The 24,185-nt window shown below is 39.4% G+C and overlaps 2 protein-coding genes across 3 annotated transcripts in view; both read right to left on the bottom strand.

Moving 5' to 3' along the window:
- LOC138032231 (uncharacterized) overlaps positions 1-3,890 on the bottom strand; it is a 10,812-nt gene extending 6,922 nt beyond the window's left edge. The window contains exons 1-2 of one of the 2 annotated variants that reach the window (XM_068879857.1): positions 3,112-3,890; positions 1,362-1,442 (exon numbers count right to left, since the gene is read on the bottom strand). In XM_068879857.1, the coding sequence (XP_068735958.1) occupies positions 1,362-1,442; positions 3,112-3,648 (618 nt within the window). In that variant the 5' untranslated portion in view covers positions 3,649-3,890. The remainder of the gene's footprint in view (positions 1-1,361; positions 1,443-3,111) is intronic. The other variant, XM_068879856.1, reaches the window with a different exon arrangement.
- Positions 3,891-6,804: 2,914 nt separating this feature from the next.
- LOC138032227 (uncharacterized) lies at positions 6,805-22,687 on the bottom strand. Its single transcript, XM_068879852.1, has 9 exons — positions 22,616-22,687; positions 21,130-21,510; positions 17,428-17,542; positions 16,823-16,942; positions 14,666-14,844; positions 12,671-12,868; positions 8,376-8,511; positions 7,737-7,817; positions 6,805-7,486 (listed from the first exon to the last, which is right to left on the bottom strand). The coding sequence occupies exons 1-8, from the start codon at positions 22,628-22,630 to the stop codon at positions 7,774-7,776; spliced, it is 1,188 nt and encodes a 395-aa protein (XP_068735953.1). The 5' UTR covers positions 22,631-22,687; the 3' UTR covers positions 6,805-7,486; positions 7,737-7,773.
- Between the last annotated feature and the right edge of the window lie 1,498 nt (positions 22,688-24,185).

Genomic DNA, 24,185 nt, shown 5'->3' with positions numbered 1-24,185 from the left:
TTTTCATTCAGTCTCTCGGACATAAGAAGAAAGAATTTTTGGGTGGCTTTTCAAGTGAGTTTTCCTCTTAAAAAGGCTCCGTTTTTTTGGAGGCAAATAAGTTTTTGTGGGTGCAAATTATTTTGTTAGCCAGGATTTGGTCAGTGCTCTTGTTTACGGAGAGAAGGAATTGTCTTGAGACTGATTTTCACGGCCAAAAAACCTTTTTCATCTACTCATGAAAGGAGACAAGTTGTCAAAGTCATAAGAAGAAGACAGGTTGCCAAATCAAAACAAAAAGACCTGCAGTTTTGCTTAACTTAGGCCCGATTCAGACGCCGTTCTTCACATGAGCCGAATCGAATTCATTTAATCAAGTTCATGCGAAGTACGGCGTCTGAATCAATTCAGAACGACCGGTCTAATTCAGATCGGATGAGCAATTTTTCCCACCTGGCTTAGCCGGGAATTACGGCTGTGGGGCGGCTTTGATCCAGACGCCGTATAGTTCACATGAGCCGAATCAGAAATTATTACAACTTTGCAATTTTCTTCAGTCATAGTATATGTTTCTGTGAATTAATTTCGGCGCAATTAAGTTTCGCGTCTGAATCAATTCAGCCGGGATTGATTAATTTGGGTCGGTGTAAATTCGAAATAGATTCCGCTCATGTGAACTGAGTACGGCCTCTGGACAAAGACAATTTCTATTTTATCTTATGTTTTCTGCATTTTTGTGCTATTTTTAACCTTTATCCTTTATAAGTTGGCACTTTAGTTCTTGGCCGTTTTAAAATTAAAAAAAAAAACATTAATTTGAGAAACTTAGCCGGTACAATTTTAATCCAGACAGCTGTTCAACTAAACAAATTTCCCAAATATAAGGGGAAAAAATGAGAAATGAATGGCATTAAGTGGAGGTTTTATCCAAAGTCGTGAAAGGATTAACGAAAGGATTGGCGCTAGTAATCCTTTGATTAAAACAGATTTGGGTGTTATGTTTCGACTGAAAGAAAACTGCATGCAGTAGAAAGAATTTCAATGCATTGTAATTGATTATAAAGTAATGGGAGATTGGTGAAACCTTTGTAAAAAACATGGACGATAAGTCTTGCACAACGTTGGATCAGAAAAGATTCGTGATCAGTCAAAATTGATCAAAAATATTTATGAAAGTCAAGTAGACTACTGCACGACTTATAAAACAACGCAAAAATGTATTTTATTTAACACTGAATCCTGCTTTTGGTAGATAGATTCTGTTAAATCCCTCGTTAAGATTTGAAGAAGCATGAATGTTGCAAACGCTTCAGCTGGCCTCTACTTTGAACCCATTTTTGGGACAAAAATCGTTTGTGAGTTGTTCTTTGTTACACACACACCTGTTTCGTCGGAGCGTTGGCTGCTTTGAATTTTTCAATATCTATTAACGCCGAGGGATCAAAAGCCTCATCTGACTCGTTCTGTGAAAAAGAAAACACGGCAAAAATAGTTAGACTTAAGACTTATAAGTTTTCGAGTAGAGAGATGTTGTGCTATGGATAACAGCACCGTCAGGTATCAATAGTTCGATTGTATTTTAGTAGCCACACTATAAAAATGTCATAAAAGATCAAATTAAAAACGCTTTGTGCAAAATGACAAACAGAACCAGACGAAATTGCTCCCGCGTAGCTTTCATTTGAATGGTCACACTTCTAGATTTCACCTACATACTCAAATTTTAAACCACTTTGTACAGAACAGTAAAGAGTACTACAGCGAAGTACTGTGGATACCCAAATATCGAGCTAGGATCTCGAGCCAGGATCCGAGCAAGGATTTCGAGCCCATTTTTCGGTTACTTTTTCTGTCTTTGTACGAAATTACAGTGTTCTGATTTTCGATTGTGGAGCTGCTACCATCCTAAAATTTGGCGTTATCAACGGAGTTAATCATGTAAATTGACCACCGTACAGGGATTCTAATATTTGTATCTTTTTCTCTGTCTTTAGCTGTACGGTGGTCAATTTACATTATAAACTCCATTGATAAAACCCAATTTTTGTGTACTACTTCCCCACCGACGCAGCACCACAATTTCTTTAGAAACCACCCCTTTATCTATTTGCTACCATCCTAGTTCGTAACAGAGCCGCGATTAGGGGAGAGCGACAGCTGAACAAATCTGGCAAAAGCGCAAGCCAGGTTTTCACTGGTCAACTGCCAGCATTCTTCCTCTGTAGACGTTTTAGAGCATTTTAGAGCAAGACACCGTTTCTCCCTACTCGGTATTACACACATCAATCAAAGGCGTCTGTTGTAGAGAGGGAGACTGCGCCGGTGCAGTTTAGTATAGATCTTTAGCCTTCACAGAGGTGCAAGGAATTGTCAATCAAATCATAGAGTTTGCAATATTGCTTATAAGTCGCCAGCGAACTACCAATTTTCCTGGATCGAAATTCTACCTCCGATCCTTTCTCGAGGTCTTAGCTTTAGCGTTAATTTATCGCGAAGGTACTGCTCAATATCTTTCATGTAACTAGTCACAGTTTAGGACGTTGAATGCCTGGCTATTATCTGGTCAGGGGCAGGTTCTTTGCCGGAAGGAGGGGGGGGACTTCCATATAAAAACGGGACGGATGCTCGTCGTCTCGCTTAGGGTGTAAATTTCGGATTTTGGTCTCACTTAGGGTGTTATGGGAAAAACGTACTCATATGTAGCCGTGAGGGTCTCCTTTATAATTGCGCGCGAAGAAATTTACACTTTTATATTCCTTCACATAAATGAAAGTATTAGGTGTTACTTTCTTTGCCATCATTAAAAGTCACTATTTTTTATTTCTCTGTGTTTTAACATGGTCTCTCTCAGGGGTCAAAAAAATCCTGGGCCACGCCCAGATTGGTCTCCTTAAGGGGTTTAATTCAAAATTTCCGACGAGCCTCCCTCCCCTTTTAATATGGAAGCCCCCCCCCCCCCTCCCCGGGGCTCTTTTTGCGTCCTCAGTGCGATCATCAGGCTTTTTTCTGCATAGTACTCAGTCTTATTTATTTACTCAACGACTGAGGTATTCATAACTTGTTTAAACAACTTATTTGCAGACTATTTGTAATGTGGCCCACAAGTTGTTTCTTGGTTGAGGCGGTATTTACCTTGCGTAAAACTTGTGATTCCGTTGTTCCTACCACGTAACCATCATGAAAGAAACCGTTTTCGTCAAGGGACGTTTTCTTATCCAAAGAACTACTCACCAATTTTTCACGATTGCTGACGAAACTTTTCGAAGTCAAATCGAAGCCATCTCGGCCATATTCGCTTTCACAATTTGTTTCATTTATTACTTTCAACGTCTGCGACTCTGGCCGTGTTTCAGATTGCACATTTTCCGAGTTTCGCCTTTTTTTCGTCGTTACCCAAGCGTTCTCGACCTCTCTAGTATTTCCCTTAGCATGTTTTGGCTGTATTATTTGCCGTCTTCGTGAAATTTCGAGCTTTCTGGCAGCTTTCGAATTTTTTATGTCGTCTTGGGTCATTTCTTCCACCAAATCCTTTACTTCTTCGAGACCGTCGATGTCATCTTTGAGCAACGCAGAGCCAATTTGATTTTCCTTGTCTGCTTCGGTGTCTTGAATCGAAGGACTTTTACCATCACTAAAATCTTGAATCAGGGTCGATTTTCCACAACCCATCCGCAAAGTCCAGAGTGATCCTTACATATTCAGTTGAATTACAGCTTGTCTCTTGCGGCTTGCGTGTGGCAAAGACAAACTCTTAATAAAGTTTTGGAAACCGACCAGATTGCCTTATAATTTATTTGAAACGAATCCAATCTCTCAACGTCACAATAGCCGTCTTTATAATTCGTCACATTGATTGTGTAATTATCTATCCAGTATGATCTTTTTTGGTCTTGTTTACTCTCGAGTAAATTTTTTTTTTCGCAGTTAAGAAATGACTGACCTATTGAATTTTAGGTTGCTTTAAGCAGCGTTTACCTATGCATCAAGTAATGTTTACACTCATAACAAGTTTACTAAGGCAAGTGAATTCTTTAACTGTATTAAAAGGTTCAATTGTACGCATGTCTGTTAGTAAAACACGACTGGTGACAATTTTAGTAAATACGCCGCTATAAACTCGGTAATGTACCTGGAGGGAAATTTTCTGTAGACTGAAAAAGTAGTTTGAATTGAGCATGGAATGAAATTTTCACTAAAGCTCTTCTCCTGCTTTTTTGTGCAACAAAGTGATCGCCCAATAGCGTGAATCAGCTCGCGCGCGCGAACCGTTGCTTGCGCGCGTGGGATTTTAAGTGAAAACGAACTCGACAGCATAAACTGAAACGTCACAACTTTGCGCTAGTATAGCTTTAGTTCGCTTATTTCGCCAGTTATTTTTTGCATCTCATTCACATGGGCATCTTATCTTAATTGGCTCGAACGGTTTTCAAGTAAAGGTAAATATGATCGATGTCGTAAAAGCCATAAATGAGGAATTTAAGAAAGGCGAATGACACCACAAAACGATAATATGGCTTAAAAGAGGAAAAGTAATCGTGCTGCATTCTCGTTTCACTCTGAAAACTGCTCGAACAGCTCGAACCAATTTATTTTCAGTATACCTCACACATCCATGAACGAGATGGAATAATCGCGACAAACTTTAAGTTAATGCGTTCGATGAAGGAGAACGCTTCCAAATCGTGTCAGTCTAGCGTGATGTAGTCAGGTATTGTAGGATTAGGCATTGCATGGTGGGATCGATACTATAGGTATCGATCGTCATGCCATACGATTTCGGTTGAAAACAATTATTTATTTCGAATGGGCCACTTTCGAAAATACCATAATACTCTTTGTTTTTCCCTTCCAAATTCTGCATACAAGCATTGTTTATATTTTCTCGTGGGACCATTATAAGTTCCAAGAGTAACTGGAAACAACGTTTATGCAAAATTTGACGGGACAAACAAAGAGTATTATAGTATTTTCGAAAGTGGCCTATTGCACGAGAGAAATCATGTGATCGCCTAATAATGTATATGAAGAAATTTCGAAATAGCTTATCATAATAATCAAGAAGCCAAGCACACGTATCACAAATCACATATCCACATTTTGCGCCACCCTGGGCTCGCATTTCATTGGCTATCGGAGAGTTTCTTTGATCATTGACCAATCAGAATTCTTGGTTTCTTACCTCTCTTTGCACTGAATTATATCTTATCTGTACCGTTTAACCGAAAAGTTGTATTTCTCTTATATTACTGAGCTTAACATAAATCGTTCCTTTAATAGTGTGTTTACGTTGCGTTACGGCGGCCATGTTGAAGGGGTGAAACAGAGAAAAAGCGGCCATGTTGGAGGAGTGCAATATTCTTTTGGGAATTGACTCCATTTTTTTTTTTATTCTTCCTTTTGTGTTAGTATGCAAATACAGCCGCTGGTCACATGGCCGAAAACACTATACAAATGATGATTTGTTTTTTTCTCGTTTCAGTGTGACATCAAGTATTTATTTTCTCGTTGAAGAATAAAAAAACGAAACTCTTCACGTCCTTTTCCCTTCAGAAGACGTATTTTCCCAATTTTCTTCCTTTTGTGTTAGTATGCAAATACAGCCGCTGGTCACATGGCCGAAAACACTATACAAATGATGATTTGTTTTTTTCTCGTTTCAGTGTGACATCAAGTATTTATTTTCTCGTTGAAGAATAAAAAAACGAAACTCTTCACGTCCTTTTCTCTTCAGAAGACGTATTTTCCCAAGGGGAAAATGAAAACTGAGTTTCTCAATTCTCAAAGAACACACTGTATCGAGGAAAGTAGGGATTAATTTGTACAGAAACTGAGGTGCTTGCACCTCCATTTCTCTGTCTGCCTTTTGAAAGGAAAAAGAAAAAGACAGACTGAGCGCGGTAACGTGTTAAATCGACTATTCTTTGCAATTCTTGACAAAAATACCAGTTCGAAATCTGTTTACTTTGTGTAATCTTGCTATATCCTGGTCAATCAACACAATTTCCCCAAAGTTCGAAGTGTCAAGTTTTTTCCGCGCTTGCAATAAAGCTACAAGTTGTCCCACGTGCCATCACGAGCTTCAAAAGTGTGTTAAAATGCAGCCCTTAGAAATTGAAGTTTGTTTTATTGCAAATGACAGAATGCAGTTATTTAAAGGGATGCAGCGTCTTTTGTTTTAACTTTTTTTTTTCTCCTTTTGAGGTAACAAAATGAGCTGAAATCAAGCTTTTTTCTTTAACTTTTGGTTTAAAACAAGTTACAAAGTTTATTAAAAAGCACAGCAAACATTTCCGCTCTTATTCTAGGAGCTTCTCATTTTCTTGATAGTATAAAATTGACAAGATTCTCCAGCACGCATATATATTATTATTTGAACTAAAGAGCAGAATTGCTGTTGATGATTTATCGACTGATTCATTTAATAGGCAACTGTTAGATAATACCGCGCTATTTTAAAGCGCGTATGCAGAGTTCGATTCGAAAACACGTAGAAAGTTTTGAGGGTAACACATAACAGTAAAGGAATTAATAAACTTGTAGCCCTCTAGATTAAGAATATATTACAAGGCAAATGGAGTATATTTTGCTAAATTACCTGGTAAAAACTAATCAAAACTAACATACAAATTGTCGAAATTACCTGTAATTATAGAGTCAAAAAATGATATGTAAGGCTAACCACATGATTATTCATTGTGAAATTCTTACATTTTTTCAAGTTGTTAATTGGCATGTTATGCAATTGGGAATCCTTATGTGACATAAGGCCAGATTGCCACAATCATTTTGATGCTAGCGGGACTTCAAACGCGATGTTCGACGAGTTAGCCGAAAGGTCTCTGTTAAGTCCCTTGGCAGGGATGAAACATACGTATGTAAGGCTAGCCACATATTATGCATTGTGAAATTCTTTCAAAAAATTTTTACTTAAAAAAAGGGGTAAAAATTCTATCTCTAATCTGCAAGCACAAGCATAAGTATAAGTAGCTTATGCTTGTGAAAACGACCGTCGACATAAGCCAGACGTAGCAAATTTCCTTGTGCTTATGCAGCGTTTCGTTTTCACACGACGCAAGCGAACGCAAGCGTCAACCCCGTTTTCACGGTGAAATAAGCGCTCTTATGTTTGCGCGTGTGCTTGCGTCTCTAGTGAAAACCAGTCCTCACTGAGCAAGATGGCATGATCCACCATGTCAAAAGACTTCTTATAATCCGCGAGAACTAAACCGTTAATCTTATTTTTGTCTAGATTAAACAACAGAGTATCAACTATATATGCAATCGCTGCCTCTGTGCTGTGCTGCTTCCTGAGCCCAGACTGGTTCCTATAGATGAGTTCATGTACATTTAGATATTCCACCAAATGGTCACGCACATGACGCCCAATGATTTTTGACAGTACCGGAAGCACAGAAATAGGTCTGAAACTATTTACGTCATCCATATCACCAGCTTTAAAGAGTGCAGACACTCTAGCTCGTTTCCAACGTTCGACAAGGAACAGTTCCTGTTGAAAAAGACAGATTTATAAGCTTTGCTATTGATGGCGCACGTTTTGTGATGCCTAGGCACAAGAATTAATAAGTATGTCTTCACCATCTCAGCTGTAATTGGCCGTAGAGTGAACTGAGACCCAGAAGGCAGCCTTTCCCTAACAAATTGTTTGAGGACTAGAATTGTTTCTCAGGACTACAAACATTTGCAGTCGGCACTGCGAGAGCAACTATATTTCAGTCTTAATATTAGGACAATCCTACCTGTTTTCAGTTTGAAAAAATAATTCTGGACATATCCTTATCGGATAAACACGGCAAGGACATCTGCAGCCCCGACGTTGCCTGTACGAGAGTGATAAGACAGAGAAATATGGTAGGTTGGTAATGGAAAGTGAGTGGACGGCAATTATGAACCACTTAGGAAACTCCGTCTTTAAAAATTGAGGTTACTGGCATATTTTTTATTATATATATGATAAAGACACGTTAGGTAGCTGAGGTAGGACATCGAAGAAGACATATGAGATGCTATCCATGATTGTGAAATCTTTTATAGATCGTTATCAGTGTCACCCCCCCCCCCCCCCCAAAAAAAAAAAAAAAAAAAATTCGAAACCGTTCAGTTGCAAAGGCCACCTCTCCGATTCTCAACTCTGTGCGGTTCATCGTATCTGAGTTATTTGTTGAAGCGGTGCACGCAACTTTATAGAGTTTTGTATGGATTCATAACGAAAGTGAAACAATACAATCGGGTAGCACGTGAATCTAAGTTTAAGATAAAGAAGTGACAAGGAACTGAGTACAAGCAATTTGATTAAATAGAAAAGAAATAAAGAAATAAGCTAAGGGATTAGAAAGTAATTTGTGGCGGGGAAATCTCAGTGAAGCCTCTGAGCTCACCATGGTCATTCCAATTAACTCTCGTATGAAGTTTGCTGTACAAAAAGGACAGCCGCCAATATTGTGTCTCGTAACTGCAACTGTCTCCCGATGTCACCATGAGCCATCCTATATCCCCACTGCAGCTACCGTTAACCTTTCAACGTTGAAGAGAATCAAGGTTTTAGTAATTTGGAGCTATGATAGGTTGACGGAAGCAGGAGAAGAGAGAACTGACAAATGACTCCCTTTTCTAGGTTTCAGCAATTCATGAAATGCTAGCCCATGGTAAATGGTTGCAGTAGTATTATTCGGACCTTTGAGTTGTCATCTTACAGTATGAACATTCCTTTAAGTTCGTGAAGTAATACTTTTTACCCTAATTATTTTTTCAACAAATTGACTGTTTTCCGTTTTCCTTTGGGTCACTTACTCGATTAGTTTACTGAACTATTGGGTTTTCCAGAAAGTTCTTAAGGACGGTGCCTTCTAATTAAAGATATTTTTGCCCCGGTGTGTGATTATGCAGGAAATGTAGGTCTTAACAAGTGTTATTGAAATCCAAAAAGAAAATTGAGGGTAACCACACATTTTTCAAAGATAATTCATGAATAATATTTGTAAAAATACTAATTCATGAATAATATTTGTAAAAAGCTTTAAAATACAAAGCAATGTATGGCGTTCTTTCTCAAATTGAAGCTTAATTATCTCTCACAAATACATGGTTACCCCCATTTTTCTTTTTGAATACCAAGAGTACTTACTAAGATCTACTTTCTCCAGATAGTTTAAACCGTGCAAAAATATCCCTGTATTAGTAAGCATCGGCGATGGGAAATCCGAGTACCTGGAGATGCGCAGAACGTATGTGCAATAACAATAGTAGGCACCGTCCTTAAGCCTGGTTTACATTGCGAAATAAGCATAAGCATAAGAAAAAGGAATCGTTTCCATTTTCTTATGCTTATGTCACGTTAATAATTGTGTAAACCGGGTGAAACATAAATATAAGCGTAAGACCGAGGTGTCAGCTGTTTTTGATGCCAACGGATATTCAAGTTAATATTGCTCAAGATGGCGTCTAAAGGTATTGCTTTTTATGAGAAACTTGCTGAGGCCTTTACGACAAATCCAGTCCGGTACGTAGTTGCAAGCTGTTGCAGGTCCAGCGCTATCCAGTAGATAAGTCATAGCGAACCAATTGCGCTATCCAATGGATAGTGATTTATTCAGTGGATAGCGTTATCTACGTTTTGAACAACTGGGACCAGGACCTCTTTCTGTTTTCTCGTTCTCTCTCTTGTCGCCATCGTCCTCTTTTACGTAGCAACAAGATATGGAAGGATTCTTCTTCGTCCTGGCGCCATTTTGGAAACGTGGTTCTTCTCATTCTCCAGCGATTTTTTTCTGGAGATAATTGTGCTTGCGTATGTCACTTCTTCTTACGCTTATGCAGCAAGTATGAACTCTTATGTTTATGCTTATGCTTATATTGCAGTGTAAACTAGGCTTTACCGTGCGTTAATTAATGATGCCAGCATGAACTCATGTTCCCGTGAACCTAACAAGTGTGCACCACAACAGCAAGGACGAATCGAAAAAAATCACTTCAAGTTATTGTAATACTAGTCATTTCGCGATTATTACGCGCTATTTGGCGGGAAAAGTACGTGTCAACAATCTACGAATGAAATTGACATGAACGGTGTTCGAGGTTTGGAGAGAACAGGGAATTTAAGAGGCTGCGACCGCAAGGGCGACCAAAGTGGCGTCACTGCAAAATCGAACTTTGCAATATTATTAGTTTTTCGCGATTAGTCCGTCTTGTTCGCGTCGTTAAATGTTGGCGACGTATCCTTAAAATGGATTGATATTAGCCGCGTTTTCAAAGTAAAAATAAAGCATGGATGATTCACATTTGTAGCCTTTGTTTTGAGGCCTTTACGTAGGGGTGAAGGGATGGCGCAGTCGTGAGAGCACTCGCCTCCAACTAATGTGGCCCAGGTTCGATTCCCAGATTCGCCGTCATATGTGGAGTGAGTTTGTTGGTTCTCTACTCTGCATCGAGAGATTTTCTCCGCGTATTCTGGTTTCCCCTCTCCTGAAAAACCAATATTTGACTTGATTTGTATTAATTGTCAATTTCAGTCTACAGTGTCCCCAATGAGTACTAGTACTCCAGCGCTAGAACTAGATAAATAAAGTTACTTTCCTTTCGGTTGTAATCGTGCTCACGTAAATCAACTTCACAACGACAAACCTGAAATTATAAAGTAAAGTACGATCGTCCGGGTGAGTGTAGTCCTGAGAAGGACTGTTTGAGATGACATTGACTGACGTTTCGACAACCTGAGCGGAAGTCATCTTCAGAGTCAAGTGATTTGTGTAACGTCAGTAGATACTATAAGAACTCCGGTCGTAGATGTCATTGGTCAACTTATTCGTGATGTTATTGGTTAATTAATCATTTAGCAAACTTACTCGACTTTAGTTTGTTTTTTTTCTAACTATTTTACGATTATTCCGCCTTGGCCGTGTTGTACAATCGCCTTCGCAAAGTAGCCTAGAACAGGACTGATAGCAACACCTTTGACATAACTATAGGGAAGATATCGTTGACGTCACCTATTGTCTTTATTGAGGCATCCAAAGCCTCATCAACTGTCGAAATAAACGATCTTTTGTTCTTGTGGTTAGGATATCTGAATAACAAAGCAATGTTTGTAAACAGATTCCCCATTGAGAATAGAAGATTGACTGTTGTAGGCTCATGTTTTCTTTTAAAAGGCTTAAAATTGGTTATATAGTTTGTTGTTTCGTTAAGGCGCCCGCACACGAGGTGTTTCCTGAAATGTTTGCTCGGCGTGCAAACGAGGAAATATTTGCTGAGGAAACAAATTTTGCTTCCGCAACCAATTTTTTTTCCTGGGGCCGCAATCGGGGAATCATTTGCTTCGGCAACAATGTTTCCGCAACATTCTTTCCTCCTTTGCAGGCGCCTTTTTCGTTGTTGTTTGTTGTAGCATGGGTTTGAAATGTACTAAAAATGCATGCTGCATGTGCAATTAACCAAAAATTCCAATGTTCCTTGGGGTTGCAGTAGCAACGTAAGGTGGTGTTCACTTGTGTGTACAGAAAGGTTCAATTGTGTGTACTTGTGTGTAAAGAAAGGTTGTCGAAAAGAAGCGTAAGAACCGAAGATGATAAAGAAGTGCGCAAAATCCAGGAGATAATCGCACACAGGAGACTATTTCCTTGTAGAAGATCTCCCGAAATATGAAAGATTTCTTTGCCTCAACTCAAGCCGAGCAGAAAAAGGCGATGTTTCTCAGAGAGAAAAGAACAGCGAAAACTATCCATGTCCAAAAACAACGACAACAACAACCTATCCAATCAGAGAAGTACTGTTTCTCGAAACAGCTGTGTGCAAGTAGGAAGATTGCTGCTTGGGTGGCTAACTGGAAAACATTTGTTTAGCAAGCAAAATTTGCGTCCGGGAAGCAAAAGCGTTTTTGACCTGATTCAAAAACATTTTCTTCCGTCCGGGAAGCAAGATTTGCGTCCGCAACAATGTTTCCTAAGTGGCCAAACTGGGAAACATCTGCGTCCGCGAGAGAGAATGTTTCCGCAACAATGTTTCCTAGTTTAGCCCGGCCCTAACGTGTACCAAACAACATCGTTGGCATATATTTTGTCGATGGGGATGTTGCTCGCTGTCCAACATGTGGCTGGAGTTAAAGCGCCAAGATAGCCCTTCGAAATAAGCACTTGAAGGTAACTTGATTTTTATATGCCAACTGTAATGAAAAACCACAGCATTGCTGCATGCTTCTGAGAGGTTTCGAAAAATGTTTTGTTGAAAACGAAATTTTGCCGATTAAATTAAAAATGCTGGCCCAACGTGATTCAACTTTGGATTCCGATGCTAAATGCTCCAAAATGTTGACTGTCAATTATAACTTATGCAACCAAAACGTCAAAATGCAACGTTGTATCATCGGAACATTTCGCGATTAAATCATCAGCCTGAGGTTGTCGTTGTACAATATGGTCGAAGCACCGCGATCCTAAAAGTGGATTGGCGCGCGAATGATTTAAAGTTAAGATAGAAAGGAAGGATTCATTGTTGTAAGCTCACGTTGTCGACAAATCCTTAAAATTTGGTGAATTTTGTGATAGTAACTTTTTGGCAGAGTACTGCAAAGAATGTACTAACATACAAACTACACGTGCAGCAATATTATTTTTCCGCTGTTTTGCAAATGTGCTGTTGCTCTTATGCCAGGGCTTTAATGTGATAGTTGCTTTCTCACCTTGTTAATGAAAAAGGCTCTCTTTGTAGACAAATCTCCAACAAGAGAGAAAAAATTCTGTTGTTCACTTTGCAAGTCTTCAGTCCACGGAGATTGAAGCAAACGGCTTTTGGAAAACCAATTTGTTTTGTTGCTGTCCGTTGCGTTGAAGACGAGGGACAAAACTAGGGATTCTTTCTTGTATAAGGCAAGACGAGCCTAGAACAAATAGAAACAATAACAATATTATAGCGCAGAGAAAGGTCAGCCTCGTCAAAACACATAGACCAACAACTGAATGAACCTCTGTCTGAGGGGCGTTGGTTCGTTTCACAAAGTCTTTTCGGCAAATAAATTGACACGCTTTGCAGCTCACGGGGTTAGCTTCTTAAGACTTTCAGTTGGTGCTGTGACGGTGAGAGTATGAATACGCTAATTTAGTGGCATCATATGAGTTTATAAACGGAAGTTTGGTACTACAGGGGGAATGAAAGCGAACGCTTTTAATCGGTTAGGCTGTGATAGGAACGAATTTCATTGCCCAGACCAGCTCTTACAGAATTGCCCCGGTAGCGCACAGTCACTGGGTTCTAAATCCGTTGTTGTCACTTGAATTTTTTTCAGGGGCTTATAAAGCCGTTTGTCGGCCGTTTATCGGCTCTTTGTTTCAGTTTCTGAAACTACTCAAGCTTCAAGAGACGCACCAGAGCAAATCCTAGTCAAACACGTTTACAACCGCAAACTTCGTGTTGGATTCAGTAGAATGAGGAAATTAGTTGAAAGTAAGTGTGAGGGTATAGATCTTTTTGCAGATACGGCGGCCATTTTGATTTCTATAGTTTCGAAAAACATTATGGGATGCTCAGGGGGCAAATTAATATGTATTTGCCCCCTGGGCATCTCATAATAGCTATTCGAAACAATAGAAATCAAAATCGCCGCCTTATCGGTAAAAAGATCTATGTAGAGAACTCAACAAGCATCATCCTTTAATTTCCTCTGTTATTCGCTTTCACGTCCACTAATTTCGTATTGTGTTGTTAACTTCGTCATCACCATCATACCGTGACAATGATGAAGTTAGTAAGCCTTATTTCAAAACGTTTTTCACTGTGCCCACTGATACATATTGTGCCCCCTACTCTTAAAAACAAGAAAATTTTACAGCAATCGACCTTGAAACATTTCTAATATACTAAGATTTCTCGTCTAAAACAAAGAGAACTTAGTTAATTTATCCCTAATTTTACTCATATATTAGATAATTTTTTAACTTTGTGAAAACTACAATCATGGACAAATTCTTTGGGGCAATTCAGCGTTTTCTCTTTCAGCTCACTTTTTATCACATCTGTTGGATTCTTTTGCAACCCCTTCCCTCCGCTCCCTTCCCCCATTCAATGTTGCTTGGGGGAAATAAAGTGAAAACAGGGTGCAGGACTGAAAGTGGATCAGTTTATGCGCAACATTGATGAAAGGTGGGTGGGGGAGGGAGGAAGCAGTTGAAGTCCCAAAAATGTGTACTGGACTGAGATAAAAGCAAGTGTCCCAAGGGAATTGGTCCATGATTGAAGGTACAATCTTGGAAGTGTTGGTTATGTCCTCACACTCCTTAAAGCTAACCTGTGGTGGAATAAGACGCCATTTATTTATCTTGCTGCCATTTTATGCGATAGGCTTTCTACTACGGTTAGCTAATCTGTCGGCCTCAGAAATCTCATGAGGTATGGAGTGAATATTGATCTCAGTACGATTGAATGACCATTATGATACTTTTGCATGTTATCTTTAGGTGCATGATAAGTTTTTAGTCTATTTTATGTTTTTGGATATTCTTTCTTATGTGTTCATCTTAGATGTTTAACTTTTGCGCATTCGTATTTTGAACGAGTTTTGAACACGTGTCGCCCACGTGTCCTGAGCGACACGTGTTGAACTGAAGTTTTGTATTGCACGTATCACCAGCACAATGGTCGAGCTATCGTCATCCTCACTTATCATATCTTTTATATGTACCTCCTTTGGTTTGAGTAGGTTTTCCCAGTATCCTATCCTACGGCCCTTGTAGTATCTTTTGTCGGAGCTGTTCACATTCATTATGGAAGTTTTAGCGACATTGTGGGCACTGTCTCTTGACCAAATCGCTTCGACATCATGTGAACTTCCGGCCACCACTTTGAACACCATTAGCCATCCTGTGATGCAAAAAAAAAATGACACAAGATCTAAAGTATAGTACTTAAATTATTATCCAACAATTCAATCTATGCTTACCTTGAGTTAAGTATAGTGCATAACATACAGTATATTGTATAGTTGTATAGTTTTTAGCATTTTCTATTAGTTTAGATGTTACCAATTTAGCTGTTTCAATTGAGTGTCGAAAGTAATTAGCGAATTTCTTTGGTTTATAATTACTTCAATCAGTGATTGGTTCAAAGTTCTCGTGCCATTTTTTGAACCGATCAGAAATGAAACCAAAACCAATCGGGGCTTGCGCGTGCACATTTTCCCGCGCTTTGTATCGGCAACGTGTAATTACTTCGAATTTCTGATTGGTTTACTGGATTTTCTCCGCCCTTTTTGATTGGCCAAAGTAATTATTTTGGTTTTGGTTTTAGGACACTCGATTGAAACTCGCTCTAAACCATTATCAAGTATTATTATTACTTGTACATCGTCATCATTATCATCGTCGTCTTCTCCATCGTGAAAAATCTTGCTAAGTATTTGCCGTTAAAATGGAAATGGCCAATTGCGTGTCGTCGTTAATGGGCCCTTTGCAGCTTAGTGATATCGATCACATGGTACAAAAGCTACTATACTGGAACTCAAATTCCGCACTGAGACATCTAAAACAAAAGCAAGTTAATTTAACTTTTTTTTTTTGTTTTAGATGTCATAGTGCGCAATTTGCGTCCCAGTGTGGCGGTTTATGTACCATGTAATCACAAGCTGCCAAGGGCCTAATAAATGATGACCTAAAGTGACGTACGGACTTGGGAACTGAACTGAACTGAACTGAACTGACTAGTCAGAAATTGAGATTCTCATGGTATGGTAGAGAGGCTCGGGTTTTGTCTTGATCTTGAGATCTTGAAGCCAGTGTGGTCCATTGGTGAGAGAGATGGATGTCTCCTATGCGATTGTGGCGGGTTCCAATTTCCCGTTGTCTATTGGCTGAATTTGTTTACGGTGACCACCAATTGATCTTCAGTACACTTGATATATTGCAAACAAATTGACTTTCGCCAGTTGTGGTTTCCTAACCATAACATATAGATTTAGCCAAGCCTAAAAGCGGAGCTCTTGGGTTATTTATTCTTGCAGTAAGTACCAGGCTTGAGCCTGCGATCCAATCGAAACCCAGTACTTGGCGGTAAAAAAAAAAGAAAAGCTAACCTCGATGAGCTCAAAACTTCAGCCTACGATATGGTGTCACATGGGCATACATAGAAGGGTGGACGTACGTTGACCAAAACCAAATTTTCTTGCTCGGATGGGTTATCATATTTTCTTACTCATGGTGCTCGGTGCGCGAAGCTCCCCTATTATGCTTGATTTGAAATATTTCTTTCGCTGTTCGTCTTTACAACGGTGTATTTGAGGATATTCATGTGACTAATGCGCTGTATTGTTACTGTACACTGTTAGTAACAAGCATTTGGCGAGAGATGTTTGCCATCGTAATAAAGAATCGATGAAAAATGTTAATCCACATAATTTTTTCCTATGGTGACTCGGGGATACTCGGAAAAATATCCGAGTGCTCCTTTGCAGGATTCGAACCCGCCTACAAACTTCCGACTAAGAATCACATCAAGTTTACGTTTGCCATTCGTCAGCAAGTGTTACAGTTGACTTCGTTTTCTTTCTCGTGTTATTTTTGAAGAGCGCTCTGGGGGAACCTTTCTCTCCGAAAGCTAGAACCACTTCATTTGATGGTTAAGTGCATTAGATGAGTTATTTTCTTCATTTTGTCACAAATGAGGAGTGGGTTTTTTTTTTTGGTGTTTTTTCCTGCTGTTTTGTCATCCAGGAAACTCGTTGTATAGTTTACTACGTCCACTTCTGCTAGTACTATTTTAGCGCTTGTATTCATCAGATGTCTGACTCGAACTTCACATTCCTAACTAAATTACCTCTTTTCGTGTCGTCAGAAGTTAAGCTTACCTCCTCCCATATAATCCTGATCGCAGTAGGTTGGCAAGGCCCACGATTTGTCCAAAATAAAGTGCACACCGGTGTTTTGGATTCCCGCGTTTAGTAATTCAACGCAGTCTTTGTAAGGCACTAAAAAAAAAACGTGAAAAAATGTTCCGAGAAACCCCAACTGCATTGTCAATAGAAAGCCTGCGTCTGGGTCAATTTATTACCCATACATATAAATTGAACGAGGTCAGCAAGATATTGCCTAAAGATCTAGACTTTGAACCAAGGCTATGTGTAGCTCGCTGAATTAGCCAATCCCAGCGTGCGGTCTATCCAAGAGGTATGATAAAAGCAACTAACCAATCACATTGCAAAGCAAATTAAGGCAGACGACGCTAAGCGCGGCAAATTTGACGTGAGATAGTAGTTTCCCTTTGATTGGTTTAAAATGTGACAAGATTTTGAGCCGGTTACAGAGCATAACAATGCAAAACACAATTACTGCCTGCGAATTTCCAGTGCTTCCGATACTAAATTGGAAACCTTTTTATGGGAATTGCACTATATCTGATTCCTGTGGGATTAACGGGTTCTTGCTTTGTTCTCAAAGAGCACAAGACACAAACCCTCAGAGCATGTTCTTCCTCGTGTACTTGGTGAACAGTCGCATCTGAAATCTCTCCAATTGTCCACCGCGTGGCAAGTGCCTCCATTCTTGCAAGGACTGTGTTCACACGGCGTCTAAAAACAAGCCACTAAATGTCAGGCCTACTGAGAGAGAGATGAAGCGTTGAAAGACCGTCATTAACAACAAATTGAACAGACAGTAACGTTGAGTTTTAAACATGAAAGTCAAATAGAGAGACGAAAGAGACGAGTGCGAAATTTAAGGCTAACAAGATTCTAACGAGATCAAACGCGGAAAAAGTCGTTAAATCAGTCGTGTCTAGACCCTCGGTTTAACTTCAACCTTGTATCTCTGGGGCCACAAAACACTAGAAAAACAGACTAGGAGACAGTGTAACCCAGTGGTTAGGGCGCTTGTCTTGAGATCCGTCCGTATTTCCCGGCTTCAAGCCTCGTTCTGACCACTCGTTAAATTTCGTCCTGATAATCCCTGATTCAACTTCTCCCTTGTTCGTGTAAATAGCCAAGTTGTTTGTCTCCATCCATTTGGGATTCTTAGGCCCTATTTACTAGGAGGGATGGTTACCCTAGTGCCAGGGCTACCCTAGGATGGTTACCCTACCTCTCACACATTTCTTCTTTTCTTGAGCAATGTGTTTACAAGGCAGATAAATGTAGGGTTGCCCAGGTACTAGGGTTACCCTAACGCCGGGGTAACCCTACCTGCCTTATAAATGCTCTGCTAGGGATAACTATACCTCCCGGGACAAATTTTTGCTGGTTTCCTAGCCGGGTGCGGTTACTAAGGTCAGTTAGAATTGTCCCGGCTGATAGGATAACCCTATCCTTGACCCTTCTACTAGGAAGGGAGGGGGGGGGGGTGCGCACCCCCTGCACCCTTCCCCTAGATCTGCCCCTAGATTAGATCTGTTATTTCAAACTTTACATGAAAGAAGAACGTAAAGTCGTAGCGATTTTTTCATTTGTCGTTAAAGACCGGAGGCAACTTTATTTATGTAGCATTTCATGCTACATAATGATTTTTCGCGTGCAATTTGGAATAAATATGCACTTGTAAAAATTAATTACAAATTGCACTCGCTGTACGTACTACAGGCTCGTGCATTTTTGGTAGTCTTTGAAAAAAATTACTAGTTCTTATTTATTCCAAATTGCACTCGAAATCATGTGATTACCTATACAAATTTGATTGGAACTCTGGAATCGCTTATTTAATTTTCAGAATATTTAACAATTATTCCATGAGCGCGCGTTGGATATGAGATGGTAAATAGCCAACGAGGCGCGTAGCGCCGAGTTGGCTATAACCACTCTCATATCCAACAAGCGCGAACGGAATAATTGTTTTATTAAATTCCTTAAACTCCAAAAGTTTAGAAGTACGAAATACGAGCGAAAAAAGCGAGAAAATCCTAGCGAAATCGAAAAAAGTTGATGAAGATGCGATGTTGTGTACATGTAATACCTCGTGGTCAGACAGACGCAGGCTCATCACAAAAACATTTCTTACCTTTTCGCGTATCTCGAAGCTTCGAAAGTGATCCAAACTTTCCACAAAAACCTTTTTCTTTTGCTTTATACCGACAGAAATTTCGCTTTCTGGCGTAAACGTTTTTAGTTTAGCAACGCTAAGCGCAATCATTTACCATATAAGGTCAAAGTAAGGTATATGAGCTGATAACCGAGATTGAGTGAACCAATCAGAGCACGAGAATTGCATTATCCGAGGTTGAGAATTTAATAATTGCTTTTATTGAAAACTGAATCATTGGATAATGCAGTTCGAGAGTTTTGATTGGTTAAGCCCTCATGGGTTATGAGCCATTATTGGGCCTTTTTATTTTAGTCTAGTTTTCTATATTTTGGGGTTTTTTTAATAAAACAATTATTCCACTCGCGCTTGTTGGGTATGAGATGATTATAGGCAACTCGGCGCTACGCGCCTTGTCGGCTATCTATCATCTCATATCCAACGCGCGCTCATGGAATAATTGTTAATTAGTATAAATACATAGGTGATTGTACAAAATCGCGCGCTCTCATTGGCTCGCTATCTCGAATTATCAGAAGATAATCACCTCGACGGACAAAATGGCTGCCAGTAGTGAAGATGATTTCGCGTTGAAATGGTTTTTTTTTTCTCTTTTTTGAAATAATCACCTGTGTATTTATACTAAAACAATTATTTGCCTCAGGCTCAGTGATGTTGGTGAATGTTCACCGATAATCACTTCGCCTTCGGTGAATAATTGTTAAGTATTCCGATTTCGCGCCGCACATTTGAGTCTCGCTGTATCTCTAATTTAGAACACAGAATACTACTTTCACTGAATGTTTTCATATGTTACAAATGTTGCAGAATTATATATTTTTACATGGTGGTCCTCGTGCAAACACTTTCTCCCGCTGTGATTTTCAAAATGGCATATTTATCTTAAAGTTTTATCAATTCCAAATAGAGTCATCCTTCTCAAAGAGGATTTTAAGGCCGATTCCACCTGTTCCATAAATAATGCCTTGTAGGGGACTTAAAGTCCTATTGTACTTAACACCCACCTTAGGGTGAATCTTTCATCTTTAAATAATACTAACATCTTTGACCCAGTAAACGCATTTGAAAATAAAACCAAAAAAAAATCACAGAGCTCCCTCTCTTTGCAGTTTACCTAATGACACTCCCTCTGCCTATCCTGAATTTGTGGTGATCTCCCCCCCCCCCCCCCCTCATTCTTGCCAGCCCTCCCCATGGCATAAATAATGAATGGTCCCTAAACGCCCGAAAATGTTAATGACGCTGTTTTCTCAATTTCAAATTTGTTTCTCAAAAGGCGGCCTCATTAAAATTCTACATATAGAAACAACAAAACGCTTCGGGCAAAGCTAAGGAGTGCGACATAATTTTAAATTTGGCATTGGAAATGTATGATGTTTTTTGTTAACTACAGCCAAGGCATAAAAAGACGCATTACTTTTTTGTAACGAAGAAAAGCAAATTAATGAAAGGCGTAATCCGTTTGAATGAAAATTTTAATACTACTACAGTTAATTTCTGGGTATTCCGTTAAAACATTGCTTTCCTTTTAAGCCCAAGGATCATTTTGTTCGCTTAAACAAATGTAAACCGACATACCGGCCCGGGTGTTCTGGAAAAGAAAAATTGTCTTTGCACATTAATCAAACCTGTTATTTTGTAGGGTTTTTTTTTCTTGCCGCCTTTAAAAGTCCCAACATGAGATTCTGCTCCCTACAGGTTTCGGATTTGCAGAAAACAGAGGGAGAATGTTAAATTAAACTTGTTTCCTTTCTGCTTAATTAGCAAGCGCAACAAATATTTTTTTTTTTCAACATTATCAAAGTCACCTTTGAGAAGAGTGTTCCCTACATTTGTCTATCATGGAAAAACTGTAATTGCTTTGGTTTTCAAAAAGATACATTTATGTTCAATTTTTTTTACATAAAACGTTAACTGAAGGCCAGAGTGCATTTCATAAGAACAGTCCTTACAGATGGTATTTCTGTAGCTTTTCAAAGTTTTCAAAGTAATTCCAAACACTGGTTAAATTAACATCCATTGTACAGGTGTAGAAACCACGATGTAATGATTAAAAAGAGCCTTTGTTTCCGTGTGTTTCAATCTAAAATCGCAGCTTAGAGCAAAGTAAGACTGTCAAACAACTTACCGTAAAACTGTAATGGTTGAAATCCAAAGCTGCCACGAAGAAATCGTAGGAGTTAAATTTGTCGGTGTTTAAGACTTCACAAATGTATTTCTTGTTTGCATTTGCTTTTGGAGTTGTTTTAAAATTCACTGATAAACAGTGTTCTATCTCTGTGCAAATCTCAATGCACTCTTCTTCGCTGTTCACCATTCGAGTCTCTCCTACAGAATGATTCAGTTTATGGTTGTAGAAAGGGACAAAGTTTGCGTATCTTATTACATCTCCGTCGCCGTATTCTATAGTGCCTTTGAAGCTTGTGGCAGCGACATATTTCGCGAGAAAAACGAAGCAGGAGTAAAGAATGGCAGAAACGTAACTGAGAAATGTCGACTCCATAAACACCTGAAAAAAAGAGCTGTTATTACACTTTGGTATAAACTGCACTTTGACTTTGAGCTAAATGTGCGATTGTTTGCTTTTAAATAACCGGTTTAAAACAAACCTATTGCCAAGACTTGCTTTGGTAAGGGGTTTATGATTGGCTAAATGCGAGTGCAATGTGGCTGAAATCCATATCAATTTAACTGCAAATCCATTCGTCCATTCTGAAAGAAAGCATTGTTTCTGATCGCAGCTGCGTTCATAAAAAGTTAATTTTGCCGTGAAAAAGGTCTAGTTGCAATTGAAATAATTTGGAGGTTACTCGAATTGTGCTAGCATGGAATAATTGATTAAATCGCTACAAACGGTGTTGGCGCCTAAAGTAACATTGTTAACAAAAACTAGCGCTTTTCTCAGTCGATGAATTGAACAGAGCAGCCAAGAAATGGACATAGCCCAAAATCTTAGGACGAAAATCAAGGTTTTTCAGTTTTTTTCACTTTTAGGACACACCTGTTTTATTAATACTACTTTTAAGTATAAGTGCTTCTTTTAAAACTATGACTCCAGTTTCATTTACCGGTCACAATCAAGATGTTTTCTTTGAATGGCATGATGGACGATTATTTAGCTCGAAGTCATGATATGAATTTACCGACCTTCAAATTTAGACTAGAAAACGAAAAAAAAAAAAAATTGAAAAGTTATCGTCTGGTAATCTCGTCGTCCTGGCAGTTTTAAATTTATCCATTTCACGGCGTTGTGAGGACGAAAATGGCAAGGTAATGTACGACATTGTAAAACGCGCGTGCAGATCTATTGTTTTTGGTTTTGTTTCTTTTTTTGTGCGTGTGTGTGTGTGTGTGTGTGTGCTTTTCCTCTCAAAAAAATTTAAACTGCTGTATTTAAGAAGGCCAAGTGGAGAGGGCAGTTTCCTTATTTTTAGACGCTCGCTTTTTCGGATCTAAGATCGGCTTAAAATTCATAGTTACTCTGATGACGGTCTTATATAGTCGTTTGTAAAGCTAAAATTTGTTTGCCAATTTGCGAAAATTGCTCAAAGCAGGGGGGCTCGCAGTTGGTGGTACCTAAACATAATTTTGGGTTTAATCCGTAAAAATCATACCATGACATTTTCCATTGCGGCTTGGCTCTTCCCAGTTCTTTTCTTTGCTCACCTTATACTCTAGGAAGTAAGGCTCATATTCAAGGATTCGGCTTTGATTATTTTCTTTTTCTTTTTTTTTTTGATCGATCCTACGGGTCGAGGTTTTTCTTGCACATGCGCAAGATTTCACACGCCAATCGTAATGTACATCTTTAATCACGCTAATTTATTATAATGTATTTCTTAAATTATTGTGAAGTAATATGGTGCTCACCTGCGCAAGGCGCGTCATAGTAAAGCCTGGCTGGTTTCCATATGATCTGCAACGGTCTGAGATCTGCGACACGATCGCCGATAGGTCTGCGCCAATCTGTCCCCGGCGTTTGCGGTGATCTGCGGCACACGGTCTGGATGATCGGGAAAGTTGAATCCAGTTCTACTTTCCCGATCATTACGACGCTTCCGACTCAGACAATTTTTAATGGAAATGTGTGTCTGAGATGATCTGCGTCCTATCGGCGACTCACTATTGTTCGCCTTGAAACACGTCTAATCTGACTTTAACCCAGTGCGTTCCTTTTTCTCTTTGCTTTACTGACGATGAGGTGTACGCTTGTTAGCGATCGTTTCAGATTTAAATGGAAACATTTGCTTCCTGTGCCTTCGATAGTCTGCAGTAAGACCGACGCAGACAGCTTCCGATGGTCGCAGACCGTTGCAGATCATATGGTAACCAGGCTTTAGATTCGAACTCGGGACCTCCGTCTTAATTCTAATTTTGAGAGAAATACGCCAGATAAGTAGTTCTGAAGGCTCCTTCACCGTCATGGAAATGAATTTAAGCCTAGATAATTCAATTTTGAATGATAATGATAATGGATTTTATGTAAGTTAAAAAACAAAACAAAATAATACAACCAAGGTGACACACCATAACACCAACAGGGTGTGGCCAACACATCGATATGCGTACAACAGGTACTGTACTGTACAGGAATCAATAATCAAATCAAACCAACTCCAAATCCTTTGAGGAGAGGGGAAAACCGGAATACCCAGAGAAAAACCTCTCTGTGCAGAGTAGAGAACCAACAAACTCAACCCATATATAACTGACCCCAAGTCACGGAATTGAACCGGAGCTTAGTGGGAGGGGTTAGTGGAAGGCGAGTGATCGCACAACTGTTTCATCCCCGCTCCCTAAGTGAACGAGATTTTAACCTACGACCTTGATATGACGTTAAGACCAGTTTCAACAACTTAAGGGAATGTCTTACTCGTTTCTTCGCGTCTCTCCCCATTCTCCCTCGCCGTTTCTACACTCGCTCCAGACTGCGTTGCTTGCGTTCGCAAAAAATACGACAGTTTTGCAGTCTATCGTTTCACATAACCCCAGTGTTATGGTACCATACGAAACACCAATAATTGCTTGACAAGATGCTTAATGTGTCTTAATAGTTTACCATAGTAACAAGAGATTCATCTAAACGCACCCTATATTTCGTCTTTAAACGCTTTGATCTCAAAAACGAACGCGGAGAGGCCCAGTTTTTAGTGATGAAATTGATGCTAAGGAGACTAGGCTAAG

This window comes from Montipora capricornis, chromosome 14, assembly GCF_036669925.1.
Source record: "Montipora capricornis isolate CH-2021 chromosome 14, ASM3666992v2, whole genome shotgun sequence".
In the NCBI taxonomy this organism is placed as follows: domain Eukaryota; kingdom Metazoa; phylum Cnidaria; class Anthozoa; order Scleractinia; family Acroporidae; genus Montipora; species Montipora capricornis.
The sequence above is the reverse complement of the archived record's forward strand: the minus strand, read 5'-3'. Positions and strand labels throughout refer to the sequence as shown.